This window comes from Lynx canadensis, chromosome D1, assembly GCF_007474595.2.
Source record: "Lynx canadensis isolate LIC74 chromosome D1, mLynCan4.pri.v2, whole genome shotgun sequence".
Classification (NCBI taxonomy): domain Eukaryota; kingdom Metazoa; phylum Chordata; class Mammalia; order Carnivora; family Felidae; genus Lynx; species Lynx canadensis.
The window spans coordinates 16,131,997-16,148,236 of NC_044312.2; the positions used below are offsets into that span (position 1 = coordinate 16,131,997).

Sequence of the window (16,240 nt, forward strand, 5' to 3'; positions counted from 1 at the left end):
GATGTTACTTACGGACTTTTGGTCTTAATTTTGTCAGGGGCAGTTGTAGAGTCAGAGACAGGAGGCTCCATCTTTAAAGAAGAACAATGGTTGGGGGCACCTGCGTGGCTCAGTCAGTTGAGCATCAGACTTTGGCTCAGGTCATGATCTCATGGTTCGTGGGTTCACGTCCGGCCTTGTGCTGACAGCGTGGAGCCTGCTTTAGATTCTCTGTCTCCGTCTCTCTTTGCCCCTCCCCCGCTCATGTGCTGTGTCTCTCAAAAGTAAATTCACATTTAAAAAAATTGAAATATTAAACATTCCTAATTAAAACAAAAAAAGAACAATCATTGGTGAGTATTCTCTTCCCCATCAGAAAAACAGTGGTAAGACGTAAGTGATCCAGGCGTGAGTGATGAATGCTTTGGGAGTTTTGATAATTCCTTCAGAAAAGTCTTCATTCTTTCTTTTTATTTAACTTAGAAAACTATTGAATGTCAGCGGATTCTTTGGAAGACAAATTATTCTCTAATGAGTAATTAGTGTCTGGGAATGATAGAGTTTTTATCTTCACGGTGAAAGGCAAGATTCTGGATTTTTTTTTTCCCCTTAAGAGAAATCCCAAGTATCTGGTCTGTGTTGCTGAAGTGTGGCTTGGCTCTCAGCCTGTAACCTTAATCGGGTGAAGCACACCAAACCCCTGTCACACCCCCTGACTGGCAGCTAATCCCTCCACGGCATCAAGTGGACTCTTTTGTTGGCCTCTTGTGAAGGAGACTAACAAACTAATTAGACCTGACTGAGCATTCTGTTTAATGTAGGAGGTTTGTGGTTCCTGCTTTGAATTAATTAATTCCACATAGAGGAGGTAGGGAACACACCTCTGTGGTCAGGAATTCCTTTTAAGAAAGATCTGTAATTCATCTACTCAGTAGTTTCAAACCTCCAAGTCTACCAACCCATGCATCTCAGACACAGGAAGTTTTACCCTCCAATTAATGTGAAGTTGTTCGCACTGTGTAGGATCTGAGAGATTTCCAGGGTTGGTACAGAATAGGCTTTTTAAAAAAGTTCACGTCTGGTCTGGCTCGTCGTCGTCGGAAAATAGAAGAACAGAAAAAGGTCCCCCCATCCTCAAGATTAAAGTCTAACCAGAAGCAATGGCTGTACCTACTTACAAAGCCTTTTTGTCCTAAGGTGGACAAGTGTTAACTACAGCTAGTGATACTCAGCATGGGTCTCAGTGAGGGTTGGGAACAGGGTTCTGGAGTAGGCTTCAGAACAATCTCTCAAAGCAAAAACTCAGAATTAACTCTCCTTTACCATGCACATCTCACTGCAACCCCTCTCTCCCTCCGTTTCCTCTTCTTGCCCCTTTGGTAAATATTGCACCTATCGAGCTTTGAAACTCCAAGAAGATCCACCAGTAATCGGTTGCTGTACATTGCTCTTACGTAAACTTTGACAGCATCTCTACGAGTGTCAGTCTCCCATCTTAACCCCTGGGAGTTGAGTGGTTTACATGGAGGCAGAACTTTAGGAAGATTATATTACCTTTCCAAACCGAGCTCTTGCCTACTCTCCCACACAAAAGGTCAAGCAACCAGGCAATTGTTAGAAGTTTGGGTCATTTCCCACTCCTGGCCCTCCCCCCACACCAACAGGTTTTTGTGTGTGTGTGTGTGGTTTTTTTTTTTTTTTTTTTTTTTTTTTTTTTTTGCCTTGCTGTTTATAGGGCAGGGGCTAAGTGGTTATTTAGGGCTTAGTCCAATTCTAGAAAGCTCCCACAAGCGTCTGTACGCTGTGATCGGGTTGATAGCCGAACAGGCTAGTTGAAAAAGGCATTCCAATTTCAAGGCAATGAGGGAAATGGAAACAGGTTTTGTTTCTTCTTCTTCTGCCCAAATGAATGCTTGTTCTTCTCAGTTCAGGGGAAGGTCCTGAGCTGTGGATGGGGACAAGACCAGTACCCCACCCCCACCCCGCCCCATTGCCCACTCTGCTTTGATGCATCTTAGCTTGAGGTATCCCTGCTGCCACACCTACACTAATGATGCCTGAGTTCGGGATCCACAAGCAACCAGAAAGGATGGCTTGAGCAAGTGTGAATCTACAGGGTTTGCCTGCTGTAATGAGCAAAAATCCCCTCCTTCTGGAGCTGGAGGGAGCACATTTGAAGTGACAGAGGTGGGAAATGCGTCTAGGCAAAGGCGGGAGGGGTGTGGAAATCCACCCCTGACGCTCCAAGCCAAGTGCAGAGGGCCTTCACAAATCCGCTCTTCCTTCCACACCCAGCCTTTGCCCTCTCCCCCTGCTTCCACTTCGGAAAGTCTGAAGCAAGCTTGGAAAGCTGTTTTCTGCTTTCTTCTCCTCTCTTCCTCCCCCTTTCCTGAGCTCCCAGCTGCTCGACCTCTTGCGTAATTGTGAGCGAGCACGGAGTTTTTTGATGGGCTCCAGATGTGCAGCGGGTGGGGGTGGAGGGTGGGGGCGGTAGGTCTGTAGTCCCCTGAGTGCTCTAACTGTGGGAACACAGGGCCTCAACACAGCAGGACTGAGGACACACTGCACTGAGCCTTCGTTCTGGGGTCAGCTGGTCCTCGGGCTGGGAGGGCAGAGCGGAGTGGGGTGCTGTTTTAACCCCCTGCCTCAGCATCAGCTGCCTCGTGGCAGGCACAGTCATCCCCTGAAATTCCTCCTGACCAAGGCGGTGAAGATGATCTAGGAGTTGTGGAGCTATGTGCAAAGACCCCGAGGTACCCCAGTCAGAACCCCTTCCCTCTAATGCTGGGATTTGGCACATAGGATACGATAGTTTCAGTTTGTTTCTTTTTCTTTTACCAGGATAGTCGGAAAATTACTGTTGTGATCTGCTTCCTGAAAGGTGGCCAGAGTCAAAATACTTTCCTGGGCCTCAGTATGAAGAGAGGGGGGAAAAAAAAGGGAGCAACGCTCTACCCTCCAAATCCTGAGGCTTCCTGGTACCATGATGCATGCTGGAGCCTTGCTTGCTTGACCTCTGTTAGCCACAGCTGGTGACAGCAAAGTGTCTTTCCCCTCCCCCCTCTCATCCATTGCCTGGCTCCAGTCAGCCCCAGCCTCCAGCGGGGGGGGGGGGGGGGCTGCTAACGCTGGTCCTGTCAATGAGTGACCAAAGATTCCTGCACTTCAGCCTCCTGCTGCTCCCCGGTTAGCGAAAAAGGGCACCAACTAAAGCCACTGAATCAGAACAAGGTATGTTCATCCCAAAGAGGGTGAGTTATTTTCTGCTATCTGCCCCCGCTGGAAGACTTGGGGGCTTTTTACTCCCTTGGTTCAGAGAGGAAGAGTCTCAGGGATCCCTCTAGGGCAAGGTAAAAGACGCTCAGTCTAGCCGAGTTCAGCTCCCTAGGGCCTCCCAAGTCAGTCCCCCGGGGCAAGAGCTGGCTTTGCAAGGTAAGGATCCACTGTCAGCGTTGAATTTCGGGGCGGGGGTTGAGATGACGAATGACTTCAACCAGGCTCAGTTTCTAGACTCAGGTTTTTAGTGCCTCCTTTTCCTCCTTCTTAAGCCCCTACTCCTAGAGAGACTCAAACTGCTATAGGATGGTGGGCTCAATTGTCTGCCTGTAGCTTGCCTTGCCATCGTAAAGCAGCAGGTTGTGGTAGGGTGGAGCTACCTGGATGGGGGCAGGATGATAATTCAGTTCAGGTTTGTACTTTATGGTTTGCATGGCACTTTAACATGCCTTATACCTGTCCTTAGAAAAATCTGTGAAGCCGGATGTGCAGGGTTATCAACCCCATTTACAACTCTTCATGGTAGGGCCGGGGATAGGGTGAAGAGGAGGGGTGACCGGAGGTAAACCTGGGTCCCCTCAGCAGACGTTTTCTGGAGATATTGACTAGGCTGGGGGGCTGCGACCAGGAGGTTCACGGGAGCCATGGAGGACTCAGGCATCTAAGGTTAAAAAAATAAATAAAAGCGGGCGGGGGCAGAGAGTGAGAGATTGTTAAAAAAACACCCTTTCAGAAGAGCCTTAAGGCCCACGGGTGGAGGGTCTGGGGGAGTCCGGAGGGGAGGGGAGGAAGGCGGAGGTGTGTGTGTGTGTGTGTGTTTGATGGTAGTGGAGAGCCCAGCTGCAGAGAGGAACAAAGCGGGTGCTGTGCAGGCGGGGTGGGAGTAGGGGGGGGAGGTGCTGCTATGGGAAAGGGTGGGTGGGGGGACCTTGGGCTCCAGCTCCACAAGGGCGTCTTCTCTGGCTGGCCAGGCGGACGGGACGGGGGACGGGGGCGGGGACTGGGGGGGGGGCGGGACCCGCTCGCTCTCCTCCCACTCAGCGGGCTCCCAAGGAAAAGCAACAGTGTCCTCCAGAGCCTGAGGCCGCGGCGGGCTTAGCCAGGCGAAGGAACCGGTGTCCCACTCTCCCCCCCGCGAGGTAAGGACTCGCTCTCCCACTAGGCCCGTGGGTCTCGCCGGCTGCGCGGCTGGGACTGGATAAGGGGAAGTCCCAGGGCCTGGCGGGAGCCCCCGATCAGCTCTGGGCCGGGAAGTTCAGAAGAAACCGTGGGGGAGGTGGGGGCGCCCCAGGTGAGTGCGGGAGGCCTAAAGGGGCTTTGTGGGGAGCCGGCTCCGCTGTTTTTCTGCGAGCTGCTTGCTTTTGCCCTCGCCAGCCGCCGTCCGCACAGCCGCCAGAGGGGGCTCTCGCTCCCTTCCCCGGTAGGGACACTGGTCGTAGCCCCCTCCGAACTCTCTCGTGGGCACCCAGACGGCCGGGCGGACACTCGCGGGGTCTCGTCCGCCCGCGCCGCACACCGCCCACTCTCCGGCCGACGGCAGGACTGAGAGCACCGCACCGCGGAGGGGGCTCCCCTGGGCCACCTCCGCTCCTGTCCCGGGCCGGCCGGCCCTGATGGATGAGGAGTGGGTGCGGGGTCCGACCCGGAGGCGGTGGGTATCGGGGAGGGACTCTGGGATGTGTTCAGCAGGCGGGAGGCACGTCCGGGGCCTCCCGAGCCCTCCTCCGAGGCCCCGCATCTTTAGGAGTCCAAGAGGCCAGATGGGGCTCCCTAGGGCAGTGAGTTCCAGGTTCTTGCCACGCCCGCGCGGTCCGGATTCGAATCCCTAACGGAGTTCCCCGAGGCGGGGGGCTGAGCCAGTCATCCGGGTTCCTCCGGGATGGGGAAGTGCGGGCGGGCGGGGGCGGCGGGGCCTGGGAGGGGCCGCCCGGCGCGGGGTTGCCGAGGCGCCCGCAGACGCTTCCGCCGGGGCTGGCGCGAGTGGGGGCTCGGCCGGGGGACCGCGCGGCCCGGCGGGGGACCCAGGGCGCCGGGGCGGGGCTGCATTCTGGGCCCGTTAGCTCAGCGGTCCCGGAGGCTCCCGGGCTGACTCATCGGACCGCTCACACACAAACACGCGCTGCCCACCACGTCAGGCGTCCCACGCGGCAGACCCGCACCGCGCCCCACCCCGCGTCACCCACGCGCCCACCCGCCGCACGCGCAGCCCGGGTCTCGGCCACCGTGGCGCGTGTGGCAGCCCGGCGCACGCCTGGCCGTCAGCCCGCAGTCCACACGCACTGCACACGCAGCACTCCTGAGCCCGCCGTTCACTCCGGCAACCCGTCGCTCTCACGCAGTTCCCGCCTGCACAAGTACCTCCTCGCGCGCGCACATCCCGCCGCTCGCACTCGCAGTCCCGCGCTCACACTCTCTCCTCCCGTGCACACGCAGCAACCCCCACCCCCACTTCCCGCAGCTGCCCCGCGGGGAGCGGGCGGTGTCGGAGGGGCCGCCCCTTTCCCCGGCCGCGCAAACAAGCGGCTCCTTCTCCCTGCCCGGCCAAAGAAAGGCCGCTTGTCCAGCGTCCGCGGCGGGCGGGGCGGCCCAACACTGTGGCCTTGTCCCACCTGGCGGCCCCGGGCAGGGCAGGCCGAGGGCCAGCGAGGAGCCGCGCCCTGGCGGCCGTCCCACCCGCCCGCAACCTCGCAGAGCGGCGCTTTCCAGCACCCCCATACCCCCCACCCTCCATGAGAACCAGAGCCCCACTCCACACTCCCGCCTCTCGTCTGTGACCGCCTGCAATCCCGCCCCAACTTTTGGGCCCCGGCCTGCCCTCGGTCTCCCCTTTACCTTCCCCTCCCCCGTCTCCCCGCCCCCTCGGTTTCCCCCTCCACTGCCCTCTGTACCTTTTAGGGCTGTCCCTGGCCGTCGTTCCCTTTACTCGACGACCTCCCTGTCCTCAGTCTCATCTCCTTCTTTGTCCCCCAGTCCCTCCACCTCGCTGTCCTTCCGTCTCCCTCCAGCTCTGCGTCCCCCGGGCTGTTCCCCCAACTTCTTGCCTTCCTGTCCATCTCCCCAGCTCTCATTTTTCTTCATCGGTCAGTCTCCGTCTTTCATCCCTACCCCCCCCCCCATCCTTGCGTCTCCCCTTCCCCACCCAGTCCTGCCACAGACCCCTCATTTCCCCCTCCTCAAGTTCTCTCCGCCCCAGTCTTTTCACACTCCACCCCTGCCCCCACCCACCAGGCTCCCAGCCTCAGTTTCCTTCCCGTCCCGACTCCTTCCCCTGCCGGCGGCCCTTCCTCGAAGGCGGATGTGCGTCGGGAAAGCGAAGGCGGCGGCGGGCGGAGAGGGTCCCAGCTCGGCCCCGAAGGCCTCGGGACGCGGCCATGCGACGCCCGGGGCGAGGCCTTGGCTGGCCCCCCGGGCCACAGGTGAGGGCTGGAGCGGCCCCCCGGGACCCCGGGGAGCTCCCGAGCAGGGGCGCCGCGGAGGGCCCGGCTAGCGCTCAGGGAGTAGCCCGGGACCTTTTGCCCGCGGGCCTGATTTGGAGCTTGGACTTCCTCTAGTGCCTGTTGGTTGCAGATCTTTTCGGCCCTTCCTCGGACTTCCTTTCGCTCTAGTTCGGGTGCCGAGACCCCCGAGCCGTGACTCTGGACACCCACTCGGAGGAGAGGGCTGGGGACTGGCTGATCCCTCAGGGCCCGTGAGCCCGCGCGTCCGCGCTGGGCAAGGAGGCCAGAGGGGCCGGGCCTGAGCAGGGTCACCTGCGGGAGCCCGGGCCTCGCCCGCCACGGGGTCCTCCTTGTTGCACGGCAGCTTCCGGCTCCCAGGCCTCTGCCCCCCCCCCCCCCCCCGCGTCCCGGGAGGTGCGGGAGAGCTGTAGAGAGCCCGGGCTGACCTCGGCGCCTTCTTCGAGTCCCTCCTTCCCAGAAGCCGGCCTCGAGCCGCAGGGGCCTTTTTTTGGCAGTGGGACCGGGCGGGGCGCTCCGAGTGGGTAATTACTGCCCGGGGTAGTGGGCAGCTCTGTCCACGGAAGCGGGTTGAGCGGTGGGGGCGCCCCGGGCGCAGCGCCGCTTCGCCTTCCCGGCCCGGGGTGGGGTCCGAGGAGAGGGCGCCCCCAGGTGGCGGCTCCCCGCGCCGCGGCGCAGCCCAGCCCAGCCCCTTTGTCAAAGCGCCGCCTGGGTGCCGCTGGGACGCGTTGGTCTGGTGTCTTTCCACTTCACCTGGATTAGGTTTCCGAGCTGGGGCCACAGCCTCGAACCTGCTGATCTCTACATCTTTTCTTATCTTCTCGGTCCCTCCCTACACTTCTCCCCTTATCTCTCCCTCCCCTTTCGCTTTATTATTCCGCTCTCTCCTCTAATCACTCTTGTTCGCCATCAACCTTATTCCTTTACAGTCTTTATCTCTACTTGAAATTCTTTGGTGTAAATAAATGAACACATCCCCAGCCGCCTAACTGGGTGATAGTGGCGAATTTGAAAGATGAAAAAACGGAGGCAGTTTTATTGAGGTGTAATGTATATTTCATAACATCCCTTAATGCAAGTGTACCTTTCAATGACTTTTAGAGTATATTTACAGAGCTGGGCAGCCATCATCACAATTTAGTTTAAGAACAGTTCCATCACCCCAAAAAGCAATCTCGTGCCCATTTATAGTCACTCCCCATTCTACCCTTAGCCACAGGCAAGCACTAATCCAGGCAATCTTTTTTTTTAAATAAGTATTCTACTTTTTATAGAGAATGACTTGACACTTAGAGAATTTAAGTAACTTGTCCAAGATCTCACAGCTAATAACTAATAAAGTCAGGGTTAGAATTTAAGGCTCTTGCATCCCAGTCTGAACCTCTTTTCACTAAAGGATGATGTCTTTCCTTCACCATTATTTATTTTTTATTTCTTACATCCCTCCCCGCCCCCCGCTTTTATGTAAACTCTCCATTCCCAACCCACTCTCACCTCTCTTCCGCAGAGAACACGGAGGGATTTCCCTAAGTGGAAGGAAATCCACTGACCCTGACCCTGGAAATTCTTCCCCATGGCCAGATCTCCTGAGGAGATGCCAGGGCAGCTTGGTGCTTGGTGTAGGTTAATGGCCTTTGCCTTCTCTCTTCCCAGGCAGAGTTGGGGTGGGCCCCAGGCACTATTCCGGTCTCTCTTCCGCCAGCTTGGGTGGAAATGGTGACGGACATGATGCCGTCCAGGTCCGGAAGGGTGGAAGCTGGGAGGGTAAAATTAGTAACCCTATGGCTGAGGCCCTTGGTTCCCACTGCCAGGGCAGGGTCGGACACTCCTTGGAATGCTGGGCTTCTGCCCCCACTTCCTCTCCAAGTCACCTGGTCCTGGTCAAGGGCCGGAAGAGAAAGTGGAGGGAAACCCTGCCTTCCTGGGTCTCCCTCCTACCTTCAGCCACAGTCTCAGTTTTCCCCAGTAACATTTCAGCAGCAAATGGGACCTTTTTCGCACCTTAGCCAGATGATCAGGGGATGGGCACGGGGCACACGTTAGAAACCAAAGGTCCCACACATTTCTCCGGCACCAAAATTGTGAGCCAGGGAGAAAGGGGTGGGTGGGTGGGAAGAGTTCTCATTCTGGCCCTGGAATCTACTTTACCCTTGGTTCTAAGGATCTAAGCCTCCTACAACACCAGATCAAGTTAAGAACCTTAGAAAACTGTGTTCTGGGCATTAGTCACCACTGAGGGTTTTTGTTTGTTTGTTTGTTTTTTCTGAATGTCTGGGGGTGAGATTGCTTTCTGGGGAAGAGGAGTTGAAATATATAGGTGACAGGAAGTGTTGAGTTTTTCCTGTTGTGTCTCCTTTAAGAAAACACCCTGCTGAGGGGTGCCTGGATGACTCAGTTGGTGAAGCTTTGGACTCTTGGTTCTGGCTCAGGTCATGATCTCACGGTTGGCGAGTTCAAGCCTCGCATCTGGCTCTCTGCTCTCAGCACTGTGAGCATGCTTTGGATCCTCTGTCTCTGCCTGTCCCCTCCCGCTCAGAAACAAATAAACATGGAAGGCAGGAAGGAGGGAAGGAGGGAAGGAGGGAAGGAGGGAAGGAAGGAAGGAAGGAAGGAAGGAAGGAAGGAAGGAAGGAAGGAAATACTCTGCGGGGACTCCTGGTGAGGGAAGGAGACAAAGGGAGAGGAGGAGAGGGGAAGGTGGGGTGGGGGATGGTGCTCCTACTCAGCCCTGCTGGGGGTCCTGTGGCTACCAGTGTCCCTTGGAGAGTGAGTTCCTTGGGCCTGGCTTCCCTCATTAAGGTAGATTTTCCCCACTCTGGCTCCAGACATCTAAGGGTCTTCTACTGCCAAGGCCTGGCTTCTGGGTGTCAGAGGCTAGAAAGCATAGAAATACAGGCTGGGCCCTCTTAGGGTTCTTTGTGCTCATGGTCAAGGGTCAGGACTGGCATGGTGAGGTTGAAGATGTGGCACTGTCTTTCCCCCAGGAAGCTCCTGAGCTGCCTCCACTTTTTCTTCGGCACTAACTTGCAATGAACGATGGTAGCAGGTGCTGCCCCGCCCTAAGAACCTGGCCAACAGAGCCTGCTCCTTTCCCTCTCTTCCCCCGGCCTCCCCACCTACACCTGTTCTCCACTGTGTCCCCAGGAGCTCTGGAGCCCCAGGACCATGGACGCTCTTAATAGGAACCAGGTGGGCCCTGGATGCAAGACCCAAGCAATGGTCAAGGTGAGTGGGGTCGGGGCCAAGGGGCAAGAGGGCTGTTGGAGGGAATGGGTTCCGCTGCTCTACCCACCCGTGGCCCCAGCCCAGGGATGAGGACAGCAGCTCCTCTCTGCCCTTCCCCAGGTGCCAAGCCTATTAACAGCTAAGTCTTTATCTGAATCAGGTTAATTGGTTCACCCAGAAAATACCCTTTGGAAGTCAGGAAGCATTTTACAGATTGACCCCGGGCTGTGTCCCTCCTGGATCCATGGCCCTGCCCTCTATTGTGATTTAGTTTCAAGAGGCAAGCGTTAGCCAAGTAGATCGCCACGGACAAGCGTACAGGGGCAAGTCTTCATCGGCCCTCCTCTGCAGCACCCCCTTCTCCTACCCTGCTCTCCTTACTTTCTCCTTGTTTCTGTCTTAATAGACAAAGGGGACAGTTAAGCCAAGACTTGAGATAAATCCAGTGGGACGAGTGAGTGGCCTAGATTCAGATCTAATTGCAATTTAGTGTAATAATGCTCCGTGCAAGATCTTGTGCTAAGCCTTTCGACACCCTCAGAGCCCTTTGGAGAGGGCCAGTCCTGGAGAGAGTGTCAGTGTGACTGGGACCAGGGTCTGAGACCTGAAGTCTCTAATGATGCTCATCCCCCACCCCTACTACCTGCAGAAAGGGCCCTTGGACCTGATCGAGACAGGCAAAGGGCTGAAGGTGCAAACGGACAAACCCCATCTGGTGAGCCTGGGCAGTGGGCGGCTCAGCACAGCTATCACCCTTCTGCCGCTGGAGGAAGGTGAGTCTGGAGGGGCGGTCCACCTGCCACCCCCCACATCCTTACAGACATTCCACCAGGTGTCCTCAGTGTTTGCCCCTCCCAAATGTGAGGCCATGCTACCGAACCCCACCAGCGTGTGTCCCTTGTCTTGGCCTTCTCGGACTGCCTGCCTTCTTTGGTGGATAATCTGGCTCCATGATTGGGATTAAAGATCAGTTTAGAAACAAGGAGGAGAGCACTGAAACAGGAGAGAACGTTGCTCTTAGCAACCAGCGTGGCCAGGAAGAGAGCCCCCCCCCACCGCCCTCCCCGTTCCAGGGCAGTGCCTGGCATGGGAGAAGCTACCTGTGGAGAATGGAGGGATGGGAGTGGGGGCAGACCTCCCAAGATAAGGCCCTGGCACAGCCCCCTTCACCGCCTCGCTGCAGCTTCTGCCGGTCCTCTCTGCACTTGTTGCCTGGGTGATACTACATTCCCCACATTCTCCAAATACCGGTCCCAGGGGCTCTGCCAGGGGGAGCTGTTCAGGCTGCAGCAGGGAGGGGAGAGGGGAGTGTAGGGGGTGGGGGCAAGTGTTGCAGGTGCAGAAAGGAGGGAGAGAAGACGGAGAGATGGCACATTTGGAGGAAAAGAAGGGGAGGCTTGGTGAAGGAGGAAAAGGACTTGGGGAGAAGGATTTGGAGGGACTAAAGGAACGTCTGCAGAAAAGAAGTTCCCCTTCTCTGTGGAGCCTGGATCCTCTGTGCCCTCCCGTCTCTGAGCCAGAGTTTCCTCTGCCTGACCGAGAGCTCCTGCCACTGGCTGTGTCCACCGGGCTCAGGGGCCCAAAAGGGGTGGCCAGCGGTAGGCGGCGATCCTTTGTGAAGTAGGAGGTCCAACTGTATTTCCTTTGTCACCCTCCTCGCCCCATCCCTGCCTCCTCGACCTGGACAAGCCCTCTGACTCAGTTTGCCTTCTGTCTTCAGGGAAGACCGTGATTGGCTCTGCGGCCAGGGACATCTCCCTGCAGGGTCCGGGCTTGGCTCCAGAGCACTGCTACATTGAGAACCTGCGGGGCACCCTCACCCTCTACCCGTGTGGCAATGCCTGCAGTATCGACGGGCTCCCTGTCCGGCAGCCCACCCGGCTCACTCAGGGTAAGCTTTGACGCCCCCAACCAGAGGTGGTCTCTGTTTAAGAGCCGGGGTGCAGGAGAGGTGCCGGTGCCCCGGGGAAGCCTGCTGTGGTGGTTGCCATGGTAACTGCCTGCGTGGCCACACAGAGGGTGGGGTGCTTAGGTGCCTCTGGATGTGCCTAAACAACACCCCAAGCCCCTCTAGCATCCAGATCCGTCTTCAACCTGCTTTTCTTCTCTGGTCGTCCCCAGCTTGCCTCTCCACACCTGGTCGGGGGAGGGGAGCAGAGGTTCTGATCACTGCCTCCAAAGGGCAGGGGGACTCCCCGATACAGAGGTCAGTGGCGATTGTTAGAGGACTGCGGCGGGTGCAGCAGTGGGCGGAACAATGGCATTGTTTCCTGAGGCCCGAGAGGGAGATGTTCTGAGAAGATGGGAGAGGGGGGCAGAGGAGGACAGTCCCCCCTGATGGGGATGGAGCAAAGGTGGAACGCGAAGGCAAAAAAATCGGAGGACGTGCTCACTCCTGTTAAAATGCTGTTGACGGTAGCTTTTGGGTCATGAATATGGTTACCACCCTGCTTCCCAAAGCAGCAGGCCATTCTGTTGTGTTAGGTAGCTCTGAAAACCGGGCCCCCAGTTACCATGGTGACCGGGCAGTTGAGGGGTTGGCCCAGGTGGCACTTTGACAGACCAGGTGTGTTTGCCCTGGGCATCAATTTATACAATGAATCATCACCTTAGGGGAATGAGGAAAGCAGATTTGGGTTAGGGGGTAGAGGCCGAGAGGATGGGAGCTTTGGGCCCAGCCTCGCTCCGAGCAGCACTTAGGTCCTGGCACTGTTTTCTGGGGACTCTCGCCTCTTACCGGCCGGCAGCTCCCTCGAAGTGGGAATCCCACTCATTCTTTTGTTTCCCTCTCTCCTTGTGTTCACATCCCTTAGGGTCTCTTTAGATGCTCTTCCCTTCACAGCTGACCCAGGAGACCTGACCTTGCCCGACTCCTTTCTACCTGCCCTTGCGAGTATGAGGGGCACACCCAACTTCAGGGAAGCAGGTCCCCCAGCAGCAGGCCCTTGCCTCCTCCGAGGCCTTCAAGTTGTCTCACTCCAGATGAGAGGAGGAACCCCCATAAATTGGGGCTTTGGCTATGATGCCGTCTGGCTCCCGACAGTCCCGTTAAATCCCAAAGAGGACAGCTTCCCCAAGATTCGGGTGTGTGGAAGTGAGACAGTAGAGCAGGAAGGAGAGGGAGGGGCAGGGTTCAAAGAAAGCTAGGGAGAGAGCCCAGCCCTGACTCCCTCAGCCCCAGAGCCCCCGTATCCATGGGCAAGAAAAGCCTTCCCCCCGCGTGTTGTGAGCAGGGTCGAGGAACGGGTGCCCTGTAGGCCCCTCTTGCTCTGTCTTCCCAGAGCATCACTTAGCTCCCTGAGAAGAGGGAGGGCCTGGGTCAGGATGGAATTCTTAGGCATTTCCTGTGGCCCCGGTGACCCCTGAGTCTTCCCCAGCCCAAAGCCCACTCTGCCAAGTATGCACCCTCCCACTCGCTTCTGACCCTAAACCCCTTCCCTCTCGCTCCCTCCCACACCCATAGCCTTCTTGTCTGGGCTCGCCTGTCTCAGGAGCTTGGCAGCCTGGGGAGGGGTAGGCAGAGGCACAAAGGAACGGGTGTTCTTCTCCCTAGCACTCCCCCTCCCCTGGGCTCCGGGAGCTGAGGGTTTCCTTGTCTCATCTCTGGAGCAAGGCACCAAGCCCAGCCCTGCCTGGCCCCACTCCGGACATTCTTGGGAGTGCGTTTCCCTGGAAACTGGGTGGCTCGGGGGGTGCATGTGCTATCTCTGTGTGTCTGTGTGACTGGAGTGTGTTTATATATCTCCGGATGTGTTTGTGACTCTGGGCTTGTGTATCTCTGTTTGTGTCTTTCCTTGTGTTTATGGATCAGAGTGTTCAAGTGGGGGACAGGGGTGAACTCAGGACTGATGGTCCCGAAGTGTCCGTGTGTGCACTCCTCGGTGTATTTGAGAACTCGTTGGCCCCGTGCCTGTCTGTGGGCATGTGTGCAAGAGGATCATTTTCCCGGTCTTGTTCCCCTGATAGAGCCTTGTGGAGGGGACCCTCCTCTTGGAAAAACAGAGGGCTACCCTACAAGTGACAAACAAGGAGCCTGTTCTGGCTGGGCCAGGCTTTACTTAGATGCATCATTCTGGGCACTGTGCCCAGCCATAGGCAACTTGGAGAGGCACACGTCATGATGAGTAGAGATGGCAGTGACAGGCTCTTCCAGCAGGACGATGCCTGGGCCAGGGGAGGACCGGGTGGGGTGGGGGGGGCCCACAGAGAGCACATGCCGGCCTTTTGCTAAAGCTGTGGACACGGGAGCTTGAAGTGAGGGAGCCGAGCAAGAGCCTGATTCCACATCCATACCCGGTGTTCTGGCCCATCTCACGTTGCCCTCTTCTCTACAGAGCAAGAGGCGGGGCTGGGAATGCGACCAAGGAAATAAGGAGGAATCTCAATCTGGGTCTAGGCTGCCCCACCCTGGGACCACAGTGCCAGACCACATGAAAGATCCGGGAGGGGACTAACTAGGGGAGGACCCAGAAAGCCACACAGCTCAGGGCCCAGGCTGTCTAGACAGTAGGTCCCCATCCGCTCCCAGCCTCCGCTGCCAGCCCTGTCTCCACGTCCCTTTCCCTCCCTAAGCCCCTCATTGATGGGTAGAGGCTTGCATGATGGCCAGCAGGGGGCGCTCCCTGCCACGTGACTGGGGTCTGGGATTCCTGGGCTATCCAGCTATCTCCCTCTGGGATCCCGGAGACAGAGCCTCTTCCTCTCCCATCCAGTTATCAGTTATTCCTTCTGTAAAATGGGAGTGAAGCTTCCAACTGTCCTCTGTTGTAAGATAAAGGTCTTGACTAATAAAGCTCAAAGGAGGGAGAGAAAAAGCAAAGGCTCCTAGCTCCTCACTTCTTTGTGCCTGCCTCCTGCCCTATTTCTCACTGGCGGGCATCCTCCGTGTCTGTCTGGGTCTGTCCAGCTGGCCGTCACAGTTTCCAGACCGATGAATCATTCTTCCTGAGATTTTTTTTTTTTTTAAGCCTCCCCCTATTTTGCATTTGACCCTATACGGTTCTTCCATTTTCCTTCAGAAGGGGAGTAAGATACACACGTGTGCGTGTGTGTAGTATGGCCGTGTGGGTAGGTGTTTAGCGAGGGAGGAAAAATCATTCAATTATTTCTCTATGGAGGCCGACTTTGATTTCAGAGTCTCTCCAGGGACTGAGTGGAAGGATATCTGTGCCTGAATGAGTGTGTAACTAAAGATGGGTGTTGTGTGGGTGAGAATAAGCGCGTGTGAGAGACAGGGTGTGTTTACCTGGGGATTTTGTGCGACTCAGTGTGCACAGCCAAGGTGGGGTCTGTGAGACTGAGCAAGTGTCCTGGGAATGTGTGTGAGGCCGTGTGAGCTCTGAGCGCATAGCGTGTGGCTAATGAGACACAGTGTGTCCCTTAGGGTCCTGGTGTCCAGAGGGCAGGTCCCTGGAACAGGAGGAATTCGCTGGGGCCCAGGCTGGGTGGTGGGTACTTGCCTGGCGCAGAAGCTCAGCCTGCCCTTGGGGACTCCAGAGGCAGGTGGCACTGTGTTTTCCAGACGGGAAGGTACCTCACTGGGGTGGAAGAGCTCTTTGCTGAGACTAGCACAACTGGTGGTGGTGGTGGGAGGAGGTGGGGTTGGCTTCTGGAGCCCCAGGGGAGCGGGCTGGCTTGGGAGGGGCAGTGCCTTGGTCCAACCTGGGTCTCTGGGTGAGCTGGGCTGGGCTGGGCTGGGCTGGGCTGGGCTAGGCTAGGAGTGTGGGGAGCAGGGGCAGAAGAGCAGGTGTTTCGGCTGCAGACCGGAGCTGGGCTCAGTGCTGCTCACACTGCACAGAGGGTTGCCTTGGCCTGAACTCCCAGCCCAAGAGTGACCTTGTCACCGTGGCAGATGGAGGGGCAGAGCTGGACCTCCTGACCTAGCTGGATCTCTGGGAGCCATGGAATGTCAGAGCTTAACCTTTGCTGTCGTTGAGGACAACCTCATTCTGTAGATAAGGGATCTGAGGCCAGAGGGTGTGACCTGCCAGTCGGGTCCAGGGCTGGCCCCTTCCCGGGCCTCTCAGGAGGCCGACCACAGGGGGCTTTCAGGGAGACCCTGCTTCGCCTCACTCCTGCCTCGGGACTCTTCACCCTCTGACCTCTACTTACCTCTTACCTTTCCTCCCCGTCCCCACTTCTGCTCCTGCCTCCCCCCCCCCCTCCCCGCGGAGCTCCCACCGCGCCGGTCGCCGGCATCCTCCCGCCCCGCCCTCTCCATCCAGCTCCCCTCTCCTCTCCTCCATCACTTCCTCTTCCCCTCCTCCTCTCCTTTGTCCCTCCCTCCCTGGCTCCCTTCCCCCGCC

General features: G+C 57.3%; 1 protein-coding gene across 9 annotated transcripts in view; it reads left to right on the top strand.

The window, feature by feature from the left end:
• Positions 1-3,138: 3,138 nt before the first annotated feature.
• The window catches only part of PHLDB1 (pleckstrin homology like domain family B member 1), a 45,484-nt gene continuing 32,382 nt past the window's right edge, over positions 3,139-16,240 (top strand). For 4 of the 9 annotated variants that reach the window (XM_032594989.1, XM_032594991.1, XM_032594988.1 and 1 more), the window contains exons 1-4: positions 4,284-4,394; positions 9,855-9,935; positions 10,585-10,708; positions 11,656-11,826. In XM_032594989.1, the coding sequence (XP_032450880.1) occupies positions 9,876-9,935; positions 10,585-10,708; positions 11,656-11,826 (355 nt within the window). In that variant the 5' untranslated portion in view covers positions 4,284-4,394; positions 9,855-9,875. Of the gene's footprint in view, positions 3,211-4,281; positions 4,395-9,854; positions 9,936-10,584; positions 10,709-11,655; positions 11,827-16,240 lie in introns of those variants that run through there. The other 5 variants (XM_032594985.1, XM_032594994.1, XM_032594986.1 and 2 more) reach the window with 4 other exon arrangements.